Source organism: Scomber scombrus, chromosome 2, assembly GCF_963691925.1.
Source record: "Scomber scombrus chromosome 2, fScoSco1.1, whole genome shotgun sequence".
In the NCBI taxonomy this organism is placed as follows: domain Eukaryota; kingdom Metazoa; phylum Chordata; class Actinopteri; order Scombriformes; family Scombridae; genus Scomber; species Scomber scombrus.
The window spans coordinates 241,713-263,699 of NC_084971.1; the positions used below are offsets into that span (position 1 = coordinate 241,713).

Consider the following 21,987-nt stretch of genomic DNA (forward strand, 5'->3'; position numbering starts at 1 on the left):
TGCGGGATCTCCTGCGACTACACAGTATTTCAATGATCGTGCAAGATGTTTACAGCTTTAGCAGTAGCAGCAGAGTAAAAGCCATCAGGTAAGTGTTATTTTAATAAACTCCTGGTGTACTTACACATTTTCCAATGCATCGATTTATGAGTAAAGACCCTATTTGTACTACTGTAGAAGTTTGATAACAATTCAGGCATTATTAGTGGGGTAATTTATGAGATACACTGGTGGTTCTGTTAGAGCCTGTACTAAGCCATTCGGCTGATGGCTCTAACTCCACTAATTTGAGACCAAATTTTTAAAAAAAAAGGGCTGAGGCGGTTATTAGATAGACCTCATGGTGCATATGACGCTAGGTGGAAATTACGCCGAACCATCGCTTTAAGAGAGGAAACCTGTTGAGAGCAAAGCAGACGCTGCACGGGGGAGGAGCACTGCAGAGTAAGAGCATGCGCTGTGCGGGGGAGGGGGGCTGCCAGCATCGTGTGTACAGCGTCATTGACACTCGTCTGGGCTCTGATTCTTTGTTTTGACTCATAATGACAATTTTAGCAAATATAACAAAAACATAGTTACAGACTGCAGCTTTAACTGAACTGGACCGGTATATTAACTCATACTGATTTCGGGTTAGGCTGAGTTTCAATGAAACCTTTTAAAGTCTGTGTAAAGTAAGAATAAATATGTGTTCTGAGTTTGACATACCACAGAAAAGTCTGTTGTTAACCACCCCGCCAAATTTGAATGATTAAAAAAATCGCCAAATATATGAAATTAGGCTTCAAAGTTGTGTAAAAACCAGCCTCTTTCTCTGCTCCCTGTGGGCGTGCCCGCCGAGTTTGCTGAAACCCCAACCCCTAACATTTTCAGACCCGCCTCCTAAATCTTGAACACAGGAATCTTGAAACACAGTACACACACATAAACACATAAATGGTTGAAATGCTTTTTACACCTTTTTTAGAAATACATTTTTTTTTTTTTTTTTTTTTTTTTATATCTTTATTGAAGGACTCAAGGGTTATACAGGATAACAGTACAGAGGTTCTCCTTCAGGTTTTCTGCTCTTTTTTATAACAACAACAAGGCCAAACCCAACCACCCCCCACCCAGCATAAAAACAAACCAACAAACAACTAAGAAGGAAAAAAAAAAAAAGCCAGCAAGAGGTAAATGACTAGATGGTGTCAGACAACATAATGTACAAAACAAATTCGGCAGAAAGAAAGAGAAGAGGCCAGGCTCAAGTGCTAGGGGTGTCACTTTGGGCTTTGATGGTCTCACACATGTCTGCCCATTTGTCCAACAGAGGTTGCCATATCCTTTGAAAGATTCTTCTTTATTGGTGATCTTATAGCGCAACCTCTCCATGTGCAGTGCATTGCCTAGCTCTCTAAGCCATTGCTGGAACAGAGGGCTAGCCTCTGAGTGCAGAGGGATATGGCTTGCCCTTCATAACTTGTGAGGATGGGGTTATACACCACTGAACCAAAGATGGCAAGGAGTGGGTCTGGTGAAATACATTTATGAAAGGCCTTTGAAATGTAATCAAATATAAGAGACCAGAATAAAGTTAACTTGGAGCAAGACCAAAACTGATGTGTAAGAGTCCCTGGTTGTTGTTTACATTTATCGCATAAAGGAGAAATGTTGGGGTAAATGCCATAGAGCCTGGCTTTAGAGTAGTGAAGCCTGTGGACTACCTTAAACTGTACTAAAGAATGTCTGGAGTTTATTGAGCTGCTATGGATCCTATCCAAAATACCCTCCCAAACTGTTACATTGAGTTCCGTGTTAAGTTCCTGCTCCCACGTCCGTCCTCGTTTTTCACCTTTTCAGTGGACACCTCCTCATGGGCCATTAGAATACTATACAGAGAATAAACTGTGCCTCTGCTTCCTGGTATGAGGCGTCTAAGGTTGTCTAGTGTGTTGTGTTTGGGCATATGTTCATAGTGTGGTATATGAGTCCTGATAAAATGCCTAATTTGGAGGAACCTGAACAAGTGTGTGGACGGTAAGTCGTATGTCTGTTGTAGGTGTTGAAATGAATCCAGGTTACCTTCAAAGTACAGGTCCTGTAAAAAAACAATATTTTTCGCTTTCTCTCTTTATTTTCGGCCATTCAGAGTAACAAATAAATATGTGCTGTTTACATTCCCCATCTGAGTTCCTTTATTCCTTTGATGACACACATGTGGACACAATTGTTGGTACCCCCTAATAAAAGAAAAACCCACAATGGTCACTGAAAAACTGACAAAAGTAATAATAAATAAAGATTTACTGAAAATGAACCAATGAAAATCGGATAGCTTTTGAATTGTGGTTCAACAGAATCATTTTAAAAAACAAACTAATGAAACAGGCCTGGAGAGATGATCTACTGTTAATCAAGGCAGAGACTCAGGAGGACTTATTATATTGTACACATAAAATTTACAAAATCAGTACAAATTCTCAAATTATTTTTGGTATTTGTCATTGTACATAATTTAGGTATTTATCATTGTTATTTCCATAAATACCAAAATTGCCTTTTACAATGGTTGCATACTGGGTATGATAATTCATACTTACAAAGTAGAACTGAAGTGATTCATTACAAGATAATTAGTTAAAACATTTCAAAATGCACCTGCATTATTTTGCATTTTGTGACTTTCAAATAAAAGAACATATATATTTCATATATTTCCTCATTGAAGTTTTATAAAATAGTGTTAAAATCTCGTCTCGTCTTGATCTCGTGAACCCAATATCGTGTCTCGTCTCGTCTCGTGAGCTGAATGTATCATCACACCCCTAATATATATATATATATATATATAATGCAGAGGATTTGAAGAAAACACCCGTGTCATTACCTGATGTGAGTCGCTACCCGATGTGAGTCACACATGCGCAGTCGGGTCTGCCATATTGGACGTACGGCAACTCCGCTTTGACAAACTACTGTTACTATAGGTTGGATTTCATACATGTTTCAGCAGTTGGATGCAAATTTTTACACTGTATGGACCTGATTTACTAAGATCCCAAATAGTGGGTACTAAATTGCGTGCACAGTGCAATAGATTGCGCGTTTTGTTTGCGTGCGTTTTGCAGGTGATCTACTAGAATAACTGTAAATGAAAACAGGTGCAACAGGTGCAGACAGCAGTATTTAAATGAGGGTTTTGTGTCTTAATGTAGAGTTTGGACGAGCAGAAAGCTGCAAGCACAAAATGAAATGTGATCAGGTTCTAGTGGAAGAGGTTAACTAATATATTGAGTTATAAAAAAATATATATTACCAGAAAAAATGACATATGGTAGAGTATCTGTGACAAAGTCAATGCCAAAAATAAAACCAAAAATATTCCACTCCAAAATATTAACACGGGTGGAAAAACTCGTATTCTGTCATTGTGCCTCCGTCTCCTCGTCTCCACAGTAACAGAAGTCATCTGTGAGCAGTGAGCAGCTGGTTAATACCTGTCCTTCAAAGGTATTATTTATAGACACAGTTTTTGTCAGAAATAATACCTTCAGGTTTGGTAAATCACAATGCGTGTGCTAAATAACATATTTACATTTTCTCCTCCCTGTATTTTGCACACTGGGGTTAAAACACCTCATATTACATATTCATTATGACAAACGTACTAAATGGACAGTGTGTATTATTTTGCACAGTCGAAAGACGCAAACCTCAGTGCGCTGCGTTAGTAGATCAGCTTGCACATTTTTTGCGGTTGATGTCAAGTTTGCACACGTTTCTACACACGCAGACCTTTAGTAAATCAGGCCCTATGTAACCAGAGATGTAGTAATACATTATCTGAGACCCGTGTTTCACACATGTGCAATGTCGCTACCCGATGTGAATCAGACCAAGCGGCCAATATGAGTCGCACATGTGCTTTTAAAAAATGCACAGAAAAATAAAAATCAGTGCACGCCATTAAACATGGCCCACTTCTGGGTAGTGGGGTTGGGTAAAAAAATTTCACAAAATTAATTTCCAGGTATACCACTGAGACGTATGACATATGGAAATTTCATGCACATCAGAGAAACCTTTTGGTCACATGACCCAACGTTTGGGGGAGCTATGGAGTCCCCTGGCCACACCAATGCCCAATCATGTTAAATCATAAAATATTTTGCCAGATGTGACGTATGTGCCAAGTTTAGTGAGTTTTCATGCATGTTTAGGCCTCCAAAAATGGGCCTTCGCACTGGTCAGTGCTCGGGCCCTAATTAATGGGAAACACTGTATATATATATATATATACAGGTATGTATGTGTATATATATGTGTGTGTGTATGTACATATATCACTCTTTCTCTCTCTCCCACTCCCTCTCCCATTTATTCTCTATGTCTCTCTCTTTCTCTTACCTCCTCAGATGGGATAGTCGGTCAGGTGTCTCCAGAAGCATTGTTCTCCAAACTACAGACAGAGGGCAGCAAAATGGAGGCAGAGTCAGAGGTCAGTGCTTAAAACCAGTGTGCAGGATTTAGTGACATATAGCTGTGAGGATGCAGATTGCAACCAGCTGAATACCTCAGGCTCTTGTAAGGGAATGGTCAGACATTTAAAATATGGCACCTGTCTTCATGTGGTTCCATGTTAAAAAAAAATAGGTAAATGTCAGCTGCCTTTAAAATTCTGTCACCCTGAAAGCTTTTTGTAATGCAGTGAATGAATATCAAACAGGATGTTTTCCCCTTCACTTACAGATACTGTAATGACTATGGGCCAACTTCCATGTTGCATTGCTGATTCAATTATATAGCATGTCCTGACCTTCCTTTGGCTGAGGACTCTAATTATAGTCTGAAAATGTTTATGACCCCAGCTATTTAAAATTAAGACATGGACTGATACTTTTTAACGATAGGTAGGGATTTCAATGAAGAGTCATAAAAGAAGATTTACAGGAACTGCACAACTGGAATCAAACTTTGTGCTAACATGTTACCTTACTGTGCATCACAGGAAGGGTCACTTCTTTGCAACTTATACAGTTGCACAGAATGCCATTTTAGTGGTGTTGCTTAATGTACCTATTCGGAGTTACTGTTACTGAGTGGATAAAAGCATAACATTTTACATGAAGCTCTTAGGTCTTAGGACCTCCTGAATGATTTTTAGCCTAGGAGCCCCTCTGAGATCTTGAAAATCTCTGATGGTTATGTTCTTTTAAAGCCACTGAACCAGCATAAGATGATTTTAATTTGTGGTCAGGCCAGTATGTCTTCCAAATGATAAGTGTAAAATAGAGTTCCAAGACACCTGGGGCCTCATGTACAAAGGGTGCGTACGCACAAAAACATGGCGTACGTTCTTTTTCACGGCAAAGTTCAGATGTATCAAGAGTGAAATGACCGTGGAAATGTGCGGTGCCTCACGCCAACTTCATGGCTGGCGTACGCACGTTTCTACAGCTGTTGATGCTTCGGCGACACTTAGAGGTGATGCTGGGAAACTGTTATAATAAATAAATGTGAAAACAATTAGTCCTCAGACTGGGTGATGTTCACATCAGAACATGAACAATTAACACACCCACGTGTCTGCAATTACATGAGTGGATATAAAAGCATGCGCAAAGTGGTGCTGAAAATACCGTTAACAACAATGGCTGCTTTAGCAGTATTAGAAGACATTGTAAATGGTGCAATACGAAGAGAGCGTGTGTTCAGAGACAGAGAGGATTTAATGGCACATGCAGCGCAATTTGCAGCGAGAGCCGGTTTTCCTAATGTAATCGGAGCTATCGACTGCACACACATTGCTATTAAAGCGCCATCACATGATGAATTTGTATATGTCAACAGGAAACATTTTCATTCGATCAATGTACAGATCATATGTGATGCGCAAATGCAATTAACCAACATTGTGGCGAGGTGGTCTGGTTCTGGGAACAGACAAGCTGGCACTGTGCGCGATGGGTAATATTAATCCCTGTGATGCGCATTGAGCATGTGCGCCCCCAAATACTATCCCGTCTTCACAGCATCGTTACTAGTCAGTGGTTAAAGTTAGTGACTTGCTGGTTAAAATACAGCTTCAGATCTTTCTAACAAGCCCGATTGTCTCTGTGTGCAGAGTACTCATGTTAATAACCCTGTGCATAAAGTGTGAAATGTCTTAATCAGCCTCACCTTTTCCCCTGCACACTTCCCCTGAGAGAGCAGTGTCACCCACGATTGCGGCGACTCTGTTGAAACGGGGTGGGCCCCTCTTCTCTGTCCCCCCGCCTGTTTTGGCCACACTTTGGCGGTGGGCAGCCGTCCTCCGCTTCACATCCACCTTGATGTCGGACCACTTCTTTTTCAAATCAGCGTGTGTGCGCTATTCTGACCCCACAACATTGACAGCCTCACACACACACTTTCCCACTCACTCCTCTTGCGTTTATTGTTATCTTCTTAACTTCTGTGAAGTTCTTCTTAACTTCTGTGAAGTTCTTCTTTTTTCCCGTCTTACTCATTCTTTTGTTTTAATTTTCTGATCGTGCAGAGAAGGGACTCTCAGGTGCAGTGCCCATTTAAAACTGATTTGCGTATTTAAATGAGGGCGTGGACAGGGAGGGGTCGGGTACGCCAACATGTGCGCTCAATTCCACGTTGATTGGGATGTACAAAGGAAATGTGATTGGATTCATGCGTACGCACAGATTAATACATCTGGATTTTTTTGTGCGTACGACGTTTTCTGGATTTGAGCGTACACCATGTTTCAGTAGGAAATCCACGGACGTTTTTGTACATGAGGCCCCTGGTACCTTCAATAAGTCCTGCACATATAGGCGGAATTAAAAAAGGACCAAAAAGTTCATAAATTTCAAGAGATCTCTGTTTTCTTTTTTGTTTTTGACTTCAACTTTGGGTTGTTCAAATACCTACTGGGTTCATAGTTTCATCATTCTTTTTGCATTATTATTACTAGAACAATGTGCCTGTTGGCTGCTGCAGCATGTTTACTTGCCGAAAGACACACGCTCATAGAATAAAGCAGTGAGAAGAATGTATATTTGTATATGAAGGTCACAGTAAGTATGTGTCCCAAACACACTTGCACTAACAGCACAGTGCAGGAAACGCAGTGTAAATCCATGTGAGGTATATCAAATGGAACTGCATGCGTGACTTGGTGTGGAGCTGTCCATGCTCTTCTGAAGTTTTGATTCCTCTTTCTGGTTTTGTCTGTTGTATTCCACTGCTGAGCTGCCATTCATCGTTGACCTTAAAAGTCAGAATGTTGTCTGAAATTAGATATGAATAACCAGTAGGGGTGGAACGGTTCACAAAGTCCACGGTTCGGTTCATATCACGGTTTCGGGGTCACGGTTTTCGATTTGGTTTATGTTGTTCTTTTCTGGGGAGGTTATACACTTAATTTCTCATATTTTTAGACTGGATGACGTCATCAAAGCAAGAGTGCAATACAGATTAATTTTTAAAAAATCCTTAGTAGTTTAAAACTAACCAACAGTCATGTATCAAGGAAACTTTTAAATTAATGCCTCAGAAGAATTAACATTGTTTTACACACACTGACAGTGTCTGGGATTCCCCCCCCCCGGAGAAACACGTCATCAGGAGGGATTCCCACCTGACCATAACTGAAGGAGGAAAATATTATAACAATATAAAGACCATCGTGCATGCATGCAGAGCTAGGTGACTCCGAAAAAAGGTGAAATTTTGTGGATTTAAAAAAAAATTCCCATTCATTCAAAATTTGAATTTCAACACCGAAAGTGCCATTAAGCACCTCTTTCAAGATCGAGCCACACGTTTTGATGTATATTGTCAGGGTTTTCTCAAAGCTGCGGGAGGAGTTACGCGCCGAAATTTGGCAGAAGAATAATAATAAGTATTTAGATGATTTATAGAAGCCTCGGAGCTGCGCACCCGTGGCACTAATAATAATCTCTTTAGGAGATCAAGGTCACACGTCAACATAAAATGGGATCAACCGCCGTGCTAATAAAAAGGTCTATAAATATTTACTTTGTAGATATATTTTGGGTTTGTGTATCCTAACATTTGTGTTATTGTGTAGTCCGGCTGCTTTGCTATTTCAACCTGCATCTGAGGATGGTGAGGCTCTCTCAGGTCAGTAGCTGCCGGTACTCGCACGGAGCAAAAGCCTCCATCCTCCATAGGTCCCACGTATAATAATGTAACACCTCCGCGTCGGGCCAAATGAAAAAAAACCCCCAAAAAACTTGGTTATTGGCTTACGTTGTGCATGTCATGAACCAAACAAACAGAACAATACACACGTGCTCCGAACCGTGACAAGCGTACCGAACGAGACAGATTTTTTGAATGAACCGTTCCACCCCTAATAACTATGGGCGACTTGTTGATTATGGGCAAATGTCTGAAAGGGTTAATTGGAAAGTATGAGTACCTGTAGCTGCAGGTGTCTCCAATGATCTCTTCAGTCTCATTTTCTGCTGACTGTCCTCACGGCGCTCAGCTGAAAAGTAAATATTTCAAATGTGGCTCTTGTGCAGTTGACTAAATGATCATTTCCAAGTTTAGTAGAGTCAGTTGGTAGTTTGAAATTAGATCCACACAACCAAGGTTAGTTAGGCCATTTGTGAATAAGATTGTGTATGTAAAGCACAATGTTGGCTCCAATGACCTTTTTTGTCTTTTTTACTGGTGATCGTTCTCACGTTGCTCAGCTGAAAAGTAAATATTAAAGTGCAGTTTTTTTATGCAGTTGAGTATATTATAATCTATGAGTGTAATTGAGTCAGATAGTTGTTTGAAATTAGATCCGCAAATCTATCGATCATGTTCCCCAATGACCCCAATGCACCGTCGAAGAAAAAAGAGAAAGAAGAGAAATTACCGGGAGGTGTGTGTGTATCTTAGCCTTTATATATATCAATTGCAGATGGAGTAGGCCTGTATATAAGGAAGAATGTGATTATTTATACAGTTTAAACATGTAGCCAACAAATCTTTTGTAGCAACTTTACCACTCTGCCACTATCATGGCAGATGAGGAAGAAAAAGACAGGGAGGGACAGGGCAGCAGACCTGCCAAAAAGAAGAGGGTCTATGTCCCCCACAAGTTTTTGATGAAATATCAAGAACAGTATCATGCATTTTGCAGAGTGTGCAATTATGATATGGACATAAGCCACCAGGGAGCTGCAGGTAATAGCCCCTCCAGAAAAACGCGATTATGCGATCGCATAATTCAACGCATAATCAGCCAAAGTCCGCATATTTATGCGGGGGCTGCATTATTTTAAATGACGCCACACTTTCGCCCGCATAAATCGCAGATTTTCCCGCAAAATGCGCAACATATGCGGGGCTTGCATGATTTCATAATCCCTGCATTTTCGTTGCAAAAAAGTCACATATATCTTAGCAGAAAGTTGAAAAATGACGCGTTTACACATGAGAGCAGCCATTTTCCCCTGTTGCCATGGGAATTATGAAGTGACGTAATTACGTGACGTGAACGTCATCATATAAAAATATATTTTATTTATTCATTTTTACAGAAGTTGTAGCATATTCCTTTTGTAAAGCTACGAAACTTGTTTGACTCATCAGTGTTTTATAAGTTTGAGCCATGTGTTTATTAAGGTCTGAAATAAAACAATATGAAAACTTAAATATTCCCAGCACTTTTTGTGATGTAGTATGCTTGCTTATCATAGGAAGTAATTAGAAATGACTCTTTACATTAAGGTAGTAGCCTAGTGAGAACAGGGGAATCACTTTTTTTTCTTTCTTTTTTTCCCCCCACAATTTTTGCAAGTTCCCGCAATTTCATTGCATAAAATTGCATAAATATCCCGTATATTCCATTGCATTAATTAAGAAAACGTGCCGCATAATCAAGGATTTTTGCCCGCAACAATCACAAACAAACTGCATTTTTCTGGAAGGACTGGTAATATATAAATTAGCCCTGGTAATGTGTGCTTATGTGCTGTAAGCCAATTTAATTATTACATTCTTGAAAAACACCTATTGCAATATATAATATAAATTATTACCATTTTAATTAAATACATATTAAAATAATTTTAATTAATTTTATTTTAAAAAGTATTGAAATAATTCAATGCAGTTAACTTGTGGCTATCAGCTTGTATAAGCACACATATCATATAATGAAAGCAAGTGCAAGTTTTGAGTTTTACTGTTCAATGTTAAAATGTCCAGTGCAGTGCACATGATATTTTGGAGTCAGGTCAATCAATCAATCAATCTTTATTTGTATAGTGGCAAATCACAACAACGTTATCTCAAGGCACTTTACACATAGAGCAGGTTCTAAACCGTACTCTTCAGGTTTTAATTTTAAAGAGACCCAACATTCCCACATGAGCAGCACTTAGCGACAATGGCAAGAAAAAACTCCCTTTTAACAGGAAGAAACCTCAGGCAGAACCAGGCTCAAAGTGGGAGAACATCTGCCTCGACCGGTTGGGGTAGAGGGGAGAGAGAGCAAGAATAGGAGAGAGAGAGAAGCACATAGAAAATAAACATTGAAGCTAGAAGGTCCGGGACTGGAATCTGTCATCCGGACGTCTACAGGCCCAGATTACCTGTGAGACGAGAAAGCACAGACAACTCCGGGGAAGAAGTGTAGGTTATTGAATGCATTAATAGTACATGAATGTTAATGGATATAGATGGATGGATAGAGAGAGAGAGGAGGAGAGAGGAGCTCAGTGCATCATGGGAGAAGGAGTCCCCCGGCAGTCTAAGCCTATAGCAGCATAAACTAGGAGCTGGTCCAGGACAAGCCTGGCTGGCCTGGTCAAATTGTAAAGTTTGTCTATATTTTGCTCATTAAAAGTATTGTAATCAAAAATATAGGTTTTATTGTTTTTTTTATAACCGATTTCCAGCCAGTGAATGGGGAAATGACTGTGTGCAAAGCAATGGAGTTGCAAAAGTCTGCGAAAAAAGCCGCACAACACAAGTGGTACTCAAAATATTTTGCCAAGGTTGGTAGGTCTGAAATAGTTATTTTGAAATTAGATCCACATAACCAAGGACATGTTAGGCCATGTGTGAATGAGATGGTGTATGTAAATGAGAATTGTTATTGAGTTGCTGTGGGATGAATAGATAGGTAGGTATTTTATTAGCATGGTAATGCTATCAGGTAGGTAAGAAAGTGAAGCAGCAATATGTTTATGTTTACATTAATTGAAATACATGCATATATAGGCAAAAAGTACCTGTAGCCTCAGGCAGCTTTGATGACCTCTGCTGTCTCATTCTGTGGCAATGGTCCTCACAGCTGACTGCTGAAAAGTCAAGACAGTTTGTTTAAATGAGATAATGCATGATGACACACCACTGGTTAACAAAGTCAACATATACTGATAATGGGATTTCTGAAAAATGTTTATATAGGCTATGACACACAGACTAAATTGTAATAAAGTGGACCCAGTGCATGAAAAGGTTAGGCTTTACATGCATAATCACATTGTGATATTTGATCTAGTTGCTAATGAAAACAGTCTTATGTTAAAAACAAAAATCTAAGTAATAATTTCTAAATCCTGGTAAGGATGGGTAATGATAGAGGAAATGTGAATACTCATTATCTCAGAAAAATGTAATATATTATGCATACTGTCTGAAAAAATATATTTCCTCTTGTTCTAACCGGTGTTACACCAAAATCTGTGACCGTCAGAAATGGTGACCTGTGTTGCTGCCTCTCTGCTGAAGAAGTTGTTCATAAACCTAAACTTCACCTTAACCTCAGTGGACACCTCACGTCCCACCCTAACCTAATAGACAGTTGAAAAGGAAATGTTTTGATTGTCGTTATATACTTTATAGATATAGTGATTGCTTACTTTGCAGCTTGGCTGTTGAGTGGTAACCAACATGAATGCAGCCTCTCGTAAAAAATGAAGATCAACAATAATTGTACTTCCAGCATTATCCAAACTACCAAAAAAATACTCCCGCCAGATGTGTGTGTATGTATGTATGTATGTATGTACACACGTGGACAAAATTGTTGGTACCCCTCTGTTAATGAAAGAAAAACCCACAATGGTCACTGAAATAACTTGAAACTGACAAAAGTAATAATAAATAAAAATTTATTGAAAATTAACCAATGAAAATCAGACATTGCTTTTGAATTGTCAACAGAATAATTTAAAAAAACAAACTAATTAAACAGGCCTAATTCATAAACCAAAGTTTTTGTTAGGCAAGTTATTATTTAACTCTGGAACAAAAGAGATATTAACCCTGAGACCAATAAAACATAATGTGTGAATTCATGTCGCGCAAGGATAATTACATGCTTGGAAGGCTGTATGGACTAACAAACTGTAGCTGTAGCATTAGCATTAGCATTAGCTACTGTATGGATTTTTTTTTTGTGGTTTCTAACCTGACCTGGAGTTTTGCCACCTTGCGTTAATGTCATGCGGCATTTGACGGCATTGCGAGTGTTTTCCAAGAGTGATTTGCTCTTGTTAGGCATTTTTCAAAATGTTCGTGACCGTGGATAAATGTCCGTGACCATAACAAAATGTCTCCTCTCATTGTCTCTTCTCTTCCAGTCGTTTACGCCCCTACATACGGCGTCTCTACGCATATCGCCACAGGCTGAAAAATAGTCCCATGTTGTTGTGGCTCCAGAGTCCCTAATAAAAAGTATAACTGCAGAATATTTATTTGACATTGAAATAGAAATTGAAGTTGACATGAAATGAAATGTGCGAAAAAAATGCCACATGCAATGGCTGGCTCCCTAAACCTAGGAGGGGATGGAAGGGGTTGGAGAAAGGTGAACGGACAGACGGACGGAATGACAAACATCCTGCTCTCCAATTATAGTAGTAGGATTTCATATAGCCTACTCTTTTTTACTTTTTTTTTTTACTAATGATGTGTTATCAACTTTGTATTACTGTTACAATTGTTATCATTTTAATTTGAATACTATATAGCATAATTGTTCAAGTTAAAAATTAAAGTTAAAATAGTTAATTTAAAAGTTAAAATGTAATTGCTGCTTGCCTAGGCCTAAGGGGTGTTACTTTTCCAACACATTATGATGCAAATTCTAAATCTGACATGAATATATATATATATATATATAAATTACTAACTTTGGTATCAACTTATGTTGTGGAAAAACTTGAAATAGCTGTCTTTTTTCACATATTTCATTGATATTGATAGTCTTCCAGTGTGACATGCTAGAAAGTTATTTTTTGAGGGCTCCTGGGCTAAAATTACAAAATAGGCCGTAGAGAAACATCACGCAAAAAAAATGGTGCTTTTTTTCCACCCGGTAACAGCATGGTTTCCACTATGTACATTTTGTGGGGGCGGGCCGCCACGGCTTAATTATTGCCGCCCTGCCTTCAGAATTGTGGCAGGCGCGTGGCGCACAGTATGTATTTGGATACATTGTAAATAATTTCTCCACTCCCCTAAACTCTTTCCGTCGGGGTGGCGGGCGCTTCGACTGGCGTTTTCACTGCTGCTCTGACAGCCCTGTGGGCTGTGGGCTCTGATTGGACAACACGCCGCCTAACCTGCGCGTGTTTTGTGTTTCATCAGCTGATGAGCGTCAACAACACCACTGATGTAAACGCAAACGTTACAATCGAGGGAAATAACTTCCAGTTGATCGTAAATTTGCCAAATTTCATTCACTTTTAGAGTTGGATTATAATCAAATATTTGCAACCATGAATTTCATTTTAAATCCAAAAAGATGTCTCATAGGAATATGTCTTATAGGCACATAGACAGTTATTATTTACACCCTAATTTAGCCTAATTTATGGTTTGGGGTGCCTTAAAACTGAAACTTGAATGATGATTGGTCACTTAGCCAAGGTTTACTTGTGAAGGCCAATGCCAGATGTAGGCTATGAATCTGAATTAATTTAGGTATTGCCCATCTCCAAAAGGCCACCTCAAAATCCACCGGAATTCAGGAAATCATCTCTAACAAAACCAAAATTTTGTTATGGGGTTGGCGCTGTCCTGCCCCCGCACCTTGAAAGAAATCCTAGAGAAAACACTGAATAGTATTTTCACTAAGCAACACCACTATATTAGCGTCATCCATCATAATACAAGCTGTTACATTTTCATTGTTTTTATTTTATTTTTTGCTTTGGACTGGCCTCTTCACAGGTTTGTTTACCTGCAGCATCGTTTACATCTCTTCAAAACCAGTCAGTCAGTGAACAAGGGGCTCGCATTAATGTGTTCTTGTTTTTCTTTTGCAATAAGAAAAAAAATGTGTTCTGTTAACACTGTTAACAATTCTGTTAACTGCCTGAACTTGTCGAAACTGTTTCATCCGGATGAAGGCCACCTGTTCATGAGGAAGTGCACGTTTGTGATGTTTGTGAATCCACACCCCTAAAATGTCAAAGGCTCCATGTTCCGCTCTGTTTGTGGGTGGGTTTCATTCACAAAATGTTCCCAAAGAGTAAAAAGAATAGGAAACCTGAAACAATGAGAAGATAATAAAATATGAATCTAGCTAACATGTTATCAGGGCACCTCTCTACTGTGAAAGAAATAAAGAAGGAATGATTTGACATGAAATTAGATGCTAAAAAACATCTTTCCAAAGCAAACCGCTCTGTGATGGGAGACGGTCATGTGACACTGTCAAGGCTAATATAGCCTACAAGTGATGTTACACTGTCAGCTGAGAGCAGACTATTCAAGTCTGGATCACAAATACATTTTTGTACTATATATAATAGTTAAAGAAAAGAAGAAATCACTCACACATGCATTTTGAGAACAAATCTGTTTACATGAGTGCTTCTTGCATAATGCCCATTGTGAGAAGTTTTGAAATTTAATTGAAAATGAATTAAATTCAGATGCTGATTCAGAGGGGTTTTTGTGGTAAGTAACAAATTCTGCTTTTCACTTTCTCCACCCAGAGTTATCCTGCCAGTCTTTTCCTCTCAGTCTAGTCCGCTGTGTTTCTCTCTGCCTGCAGGCTTTAGCTGATGAGTTTCTGGAGGGCTCACTGCCGTTGGACTCATTCCTTGACCGCTTCCTCTCCCTGCGCTCCCTCGCTCACAAAAGACGAGTGCGGGTAGAGAAACTTCAAGAGATCTTGCGACAGAGGAGTGAAGGCAATCCCACAGCCTTGACATCATCAGAAGGTATCAGCCAGGATCCCACAGCCACACCGTCCCCATGGAATCAACAGACAACAACAGCAACGGCGACAAATCAGCAGCAGCAGCCGAACTCCAAACCTCAGTCATCCACCTACCAGAACACCTCGCAGCCAGCTTCATCATCCGCAAGGGCCTCCTCTGGCCTCCCCTATAGCCCGTACCCTGTGTCTTCACCCAATCCTACTCCAGCAGCAGTGGTGGCAGCAGGCTCCGGCCCAGCCAACCCCCCATCACAGTTCCCTCCGTACCCAGGTTCCGGCTCACCTTTCACCCCAGCAGGAAGCTACTCCGGCCCCAGGCCTGCTTTTGGGCCTCCGGCTTCTGCCACCTGCCCCTACCCAACACAGCCCTCCTTCCCTGCCCCGCACCCAGGCTCAGCATTCGGCCAGTACACCCCTAGCCAGCCCCCCAGTGGCCCAGCACCCTACCCAGCTTCCTACAGCTATGGCGGCTACAGCTACCCAGCTGGGCCTGCCTACTCCAATTCTCAGTCGCCAACAGGGAGACCCATCTACAGACCAGGATATGGAGTTCCACAGCCATACTCCTGAAAGCACTACTGCTCCTTTTTTTTTGAATTATTCTTAATTCTTCCCTTCTTTACTGTTTAAACTGTTCCTCCTTCCCTGACCCTCAGTTTCCTCAGCCTAATTCCTTTCTTGTCTTTTTACCTTTTACAACTACCCTCCTCCTTTTTCTCATGCTCCGATATTGTCTGATTCAAAAGCTCTCTTGCTTTAATTATCTTTGTTGCACTATTTCTCTCTATCTCTCAATATCAGTCTGTTGATCTCTCTGTCTTTCTCTCTTTCCCTATTCTCCTCTGTCACCCCACCTACCCATCAACTTCCCCACACTAGTCTCAGGTTGTTGCGTTGTGTTTGAGTGTTAAAACACTTGTATCTGGCCCATCATGCACTCACTTTCCTCCTTCTCTCCATCGTTCCTTACTTCAATCCTCCTGTGTGTGTTGCTATTTGGCAATCAGAATATCTTTATAAACACACAAGTGCACTCCCCCTTATGACAAATACATGAAAAACCTGTCTCTGTAACACTACAGCACATCAGTGTCCAGAATCTTTGTTGTTCACATTGTTATTCACAAGCACAGTCTGCATTGAGAAAACAACTCTTTATGAAAGCTTCAGCAGGAATGAGTACCCTTTATTTTCTTCAACCAAAGAACCTTGTCATGATGACAGTGCTGTGTTTTGTTTCCTTTCATTATGGTGGTTTTGGAAAAGGGAGTTAGCTGAAGCTGCGTGACAGCAACTGTGAAAACCTTTTCATCACTATAATAGTATTGGTCACTGTGGCATCAAACAAGATCTATGATCTTCTGGGTGGACCTAGCAAGATTTTTCAAAACTATTTAACACCATGTTTGGCAACCGTTGTGTACTGTCCACCGCACAATAGCACTACATCATGGAATTAGGCCACTGTTTTTATTCAAAATAAATAGTAAAAGTTTATAGCTAACTTTGTTTTTGGACATTTCAGGGCAATGGAAAAATCTGTATCAAGCTCTAAACTAGGGGTGGAACAGTTCATTTAAAAAATCTGTCATATTCGGTACGCTTGTCACGGTTCGGGGCACTTATGTATTGTTTGGTTGGTTCGGTTCATGACACGCACAACGTAAGCCTTGCCAGTAACCCAGTGAAGTTTTTTTGTTTTTATTTCATTTGGCATGAGGCAGAGGCATTACATTATTGTACGTGGGGCCTATTGAGGATGGAAGCTTTTACTCCGTGCCAAGCTTTCCAACAGTATGAACACCAGCAGCTACTGACCTGAGAGATGCAGGTTGATTATAACAAAGCAGCCAAACTACACATAACACAAATGGTACAATACACAAATGTGTGGACCCATCTCTGAAAACCAAAATATCTCTACAAAGTGAATATCTATTAGCACAGCGGTTGGTCTGTTACGAATAAATGATCCCATTTTATGTTGACGTGTGACCTTGATCTCCCAAAGAGATTATTATTTTTATTAATTATTATTATCATTATTACCATTATTATAATTGTTTTTATTATTATTGTTGTTATTAGTATCATTCCACGTGCCACAAGCAGATTGGAACAGCATCAATAAAGCAGTTTCCTTGACTGACGCAGAAAAACAAAGTAGCACGGGACACAGGACATTTTTACTAAGTTCATCAAACAAATGTATGTATTATGGTGCATGCATGCACATTGGTCTTCATGTGACAGCTCTTTATATTGTAATAATCGTTTCCTCAGTCAGTTAGGCCCGGTCAGATGGGCATCCCTCCTGATGATGTGCTTCTCTGGGGGGAATCCCGGACCTCAGGCTGTGTTCACGCCCTTGTCAGTGTGCGTAAAATATAGAAGTTTTGGGATCTGGGCAGTAGGTTTACTTTACTGTTATTTTCATAAATTCAATATTTAGTCCCTGCATGGTAATTTGACTGTCTAGTCTGAATGTGTTTTATTTCCTCAGGTAAGATTAGTGCATCCAGGAAGCTTTTTATTTCGTTTATCTCAGCTGTTTTTCTGCTGTAGTGAGTCATTGGAGATCTGTTGGGTTAGGCAGTTAGTTTTGTTTTGTGTGTTCATGAGTTGGTGCCACCTGCAGCCGTTCGCTTTCATACATATGTTTGTTGGTTAGTGTCAAACTACTAAGTATTTTATTTTTAATCATTTTTAATGCGCTCTTGCCTTGATGACCACAACCGGTCTAGAAATATGAGAAATTAAGTGTAACCCCCCCCCCCAAAAAAAAAGAATTACATAAACCGAACCAAACCGAAAACCATGGATTTTGTGAACCGTCCCACCCCTACTTTAAACACAGTATCACCTTTTTAAATTAATATGGCTCCTCCTCTTTATATCTGCTTGTTGAACATGAACTGATGCTCAGCAAGCAATTGCCTATTTACACACACAGCAGACACAGAGCAAGAATAGAATGAATTTGGAGTCGCCTCTCTGGCCATCTTTAAAATGTAAGTCCAATGTTCACTCTTCTTTTAATTCTGTTTTGTTTTCCACAAACTCCAGAAAAAACATAACTGGCTCTTTAGCTTCTAAATGCTTTGCTGTGTTCACTGGCTAATTTACTAACTATGTCTGTCTGCTGTTTGGTGTAGTGTACTGTGAGGTTATCAGGTTGATGTGAGTGGAGATGGTCAGAAAACCAACACAATGATACAAGATGGCAATTGGGTATGCTGTTGAGGGCACAAATATTAAGTATGTAGCTTAAGTTGTCCATGTGTCCAACAAATACAAACACAGCTGATACCACAACATGGTTTTGTTCATTTGTTCTCACTTTCCCTGTCATCCCCCAAGCCTAATCAATTCCTTCTCTCCGTCACTCTCCTACTCTTCATATCTGCTTGTTGAACATGAACTGATGCTTGACAATGATTACAAGAGATTTTATTTCTTTAAGTTCAAACTATCAGTGAGCACACATGTTCTGTATAGTTTACTAGAGTGAAAATATAAAGGTTGGCAATCAGTTCTGTGTCAAGCTGTGTGTTGAAGTGAATTGAATCCAAATTGGTCCCAGCCACTGTAGAATACTGTGCTGCTATTAACACATTTCTCTCCCAAAGAAAACAAGAAAATCCTTTAATTGAGCTTAAGTTGAGATCTGAGTTGTAAGGCCATTATTTAATAGGTCATTGAACTGCAGTTTAAAAAGTATAAATGCAGCAAGATAGAGGGAGGTAGCTTTGCTGTAGTAATGAGTGACTGTTATTGAAGGAACAGCAAGATTACACATAACTACAGAACAGCAACACACAGTTTTGAATGATCAAGAGTGAGTTCCACCCCTGTCTTCTTCCCACCAGTCTGGAACACTGCTCATTTGTATGTAATGACACTGCATGTCAGAACTACGTCCTGCAGTGCTACATAATTATCTCATTCTTTTTGTTGTAACTTGTACTCAGACTTTAGTTAGAATCCCAGATGGATTCTCATCAGCAGCACATCTCTGCAGTATGACTGTATGCAGACCAGCAGCCAGCCAGTGATCTCATGATAGTCTCTGTTCTGTTACTCTGGCCTCCACAGGAAAGGCTGGACATCTAAGAGGACAGCCATGGTTGCATTTGCAAGGGAAAAGGAAAGAAAAGGAAAATTCTATAGTTGTTTTTAAAATATTATTTATCTTTTTATATAGATTTCCATGGTTACTTACCACTCAGTTCTTGAAAACTGAAATGTTGGGTATAGGTGTGTCCACTATAGTTTAAAAGCTGATTGCTTGTCTGACTGCTCATGTTGTTTAACTCCATTATACAGATAATCGACCACTCCAACAGATATCAGCAGATATAATTAATTATAGGAATTATTATTATTAATAATAATTCTATAATAGTCATTCTTATTATTATAAGAATGACAGCCAATATCAAGAAAACCAGCCCCAGGTTGTCTTTGAAAGTGGTGAACGTGTTGGAAAATAGCATAAAAGCAGCATGATGATAGTTTTCTTGTGTATATTAATAGCATAAGAATTGGTATTTTGGATAAGAAATTAGCTGTACCACTTTCTAATAAGGCACCCTTTATAAAAACTGTAACTACTGGGTTTATTGATAATATTTCACATATCAGATAAATTCAAAGAAGGTTGTGAGAAATCTCTACAGTGGGTTAACTTGGTGATGTTAAAATACCCACTTAGTGAAAACGTGAGCTATAACTAAGCTAAATTTGAACAGCTTGTGTGTATCAGCTTAGCTCTTTCATTCATCAGGAACAGGTCTCTGAACCTTAAAACCATTAATAAAAACGTATTTACAATTACAACTGCAGACCTGGTAGGCTATTGGAAATTGAGAAACCAATGAGCATCTCAAACATTTAGAACTGCATTACTACCAATCAAAAAGGATAAACATCAGTCAATGGGATTTTTAATAACCTGGCAACCCAAATTGTGTTAGTAGCTGTTAGCAGATATAAGGTATGTAATTAATAGTTAAGAACTGCTAGATAATCATTAGTTAATTATTATAAACCATGAATAAACCAGTAGTTTCAGTTTATAAAACTTGTATGAAGGATGCCCTAGTGGACTTTGTTACCTACTTAATCTGTAATCTATATAATGTGATCTCTATCTGCAGATGAAACAGATAATGGACAGTATAATGCATGTGATGGTGCATGCTCCAGCTGGATTGCACTGCTGTTGCTACAGAGCTCCACATGGTGGCAACAGTGTTGGTGCATTTCTTCACATCTGTCATCAATTATGTCATATGAGAGGCTCAGTGAGAATGAGTCAGGTCTTAATCTGCTCACAGGATAAAAGTGCATGAAGAAGAAGAGGCCAAGGAAATAAGGCCTGTTGATGTCCTGCTGCTGCACTACTGCTGCACTACTGCTGCACTACTGCTGCACTACTGCTGGTGCTGACAGCATTCTCTTTACTTCAGTATCACCTGTGCTTTATCTTTTACTCACCACACACACATACACAGACCAGTGTTATGGCTGGTTTCAGTTCATTTCAAATTGATCCAACAAGGTGAAAATGCTCTGAGCATGAGAAGCTTTTCATATCCCAACTTTAAATACATGAATGATTATAGTAGATTTGTGCTAAGGGGGAAAAAGAGTAATAATAGTATTACAGTGTTTTAGAAGAAGCACAAGGGAGATGTTCTAATGTAGTCTAGCATTAATATTATCCATAAGAAAGTAACATTAAGATGGATTTATCTGTTCTTCTCATGGTGATGAATAATATGATAATGACTGTAGATTGTTAAAAAGCCTTTTTTGTTTTGGTTTTTTTTTCTTTCTCCTTTTTGGAGTTGTGAATAATTAAACTGAAGTTGATCTAAATTGAACTCTGTCTTTATTCTTGAATATTAAATAGAAGTGGATATAGTTAGTCACAGGGAGAAACAAAATGTACTGCTCAGAACTTTACCTTAAACAGCAAGAGTAACAATGGAAATTATGAAATGAAAAATTAGTGAATTTACTTAAATTAGTGAAATTACTGAAAATTAGCTTTCTTTTGTTACCTCACCAACAGCTGTGTGATGCAAGGTGTGCATATATGTAGTGTGTACGTGTGTGGAGGGGGTTAGTAAGAGAGAGAGAGAGAGAGGAGCGAGGGAAGATGGCAATCGAGAGAGAGAGCAAGAGGCCTTGTACACAGATAAACGTGCGAACAGCGTGGAGCTAAACTAGGGGGTCTCCCTACATTTCTTCTGCAGGAATAAGTTTGTCCGGCATCTGTGATCGCTGTCTCTGTCGGATCTGTTTAAATGATGTGTTCAGGGGCAAGTAGTGTTGTTTTTGGCGGCCTGTTTTAATCTTAGTCTAGTCTTTGTGTCAAGCTGTCATTTTAGTTTTTATTAGTTTTAGTCACGTTCATACTCTTTTTAGTCAAGTCAAGTTTCAGTCGACTAAAAGTCTGAGCATTGTAGTCTTATTTTAGTCCAATTTATCTGTGACTATTTTATCTAGTTTTAGTTGACGAAAACTGATGACATTTTAGTCTAGTTTTAGTCAATGAAAATTGTATTTTAGTCTCTTTTTAGTAATGCAATTCTATTTAACCCATTCAATATAGTATAAGTACCTAGTAGTATAGACGAAACCAACATTTTCTTTTAGCTAAACCCATTTCACAATTCAAACAAGGTTGTCTTCTTATTATATTATTGTTACCTTATAGACTAAAGAATAACCGCGGCTGGCCGGCCATCGGCCCCGTTCTCTGTGTCAGTTGTCTGTCGTTAACACTAACCTAC

General features: G+C 39.3%; 1 protein-coding gene across 1 annotated transcript in view; it reads left to right on the plus strand.

Moving 5' to 3' along the window:
* The window catches only part of vps37c (VPS37C subunit of ESCRT-I), a 28,300-nt gene extending 7,826 nt beyond the window's left edge, over positions 1–20,474 (plus strand). Inside the window, exons 4-5 of the mRNA XM_062427196.1 lie at positions 4,398–4,480; positions 15,017–20,474. Coding sequence (XP_062283180.1) covers positions 4,398–4,480; positions 15,017–15,754 — 821 coding nt within the window. The 3' untranslated portion in view covers positions 15,755–20,474. The remainder of the gene's footprint in view (positions 1–4,397; positions 4,481–15,016) is intronic.
* The last annotated feature ends 1,513 nt before the right edge of the window (positions 20,475–21,987 follow it).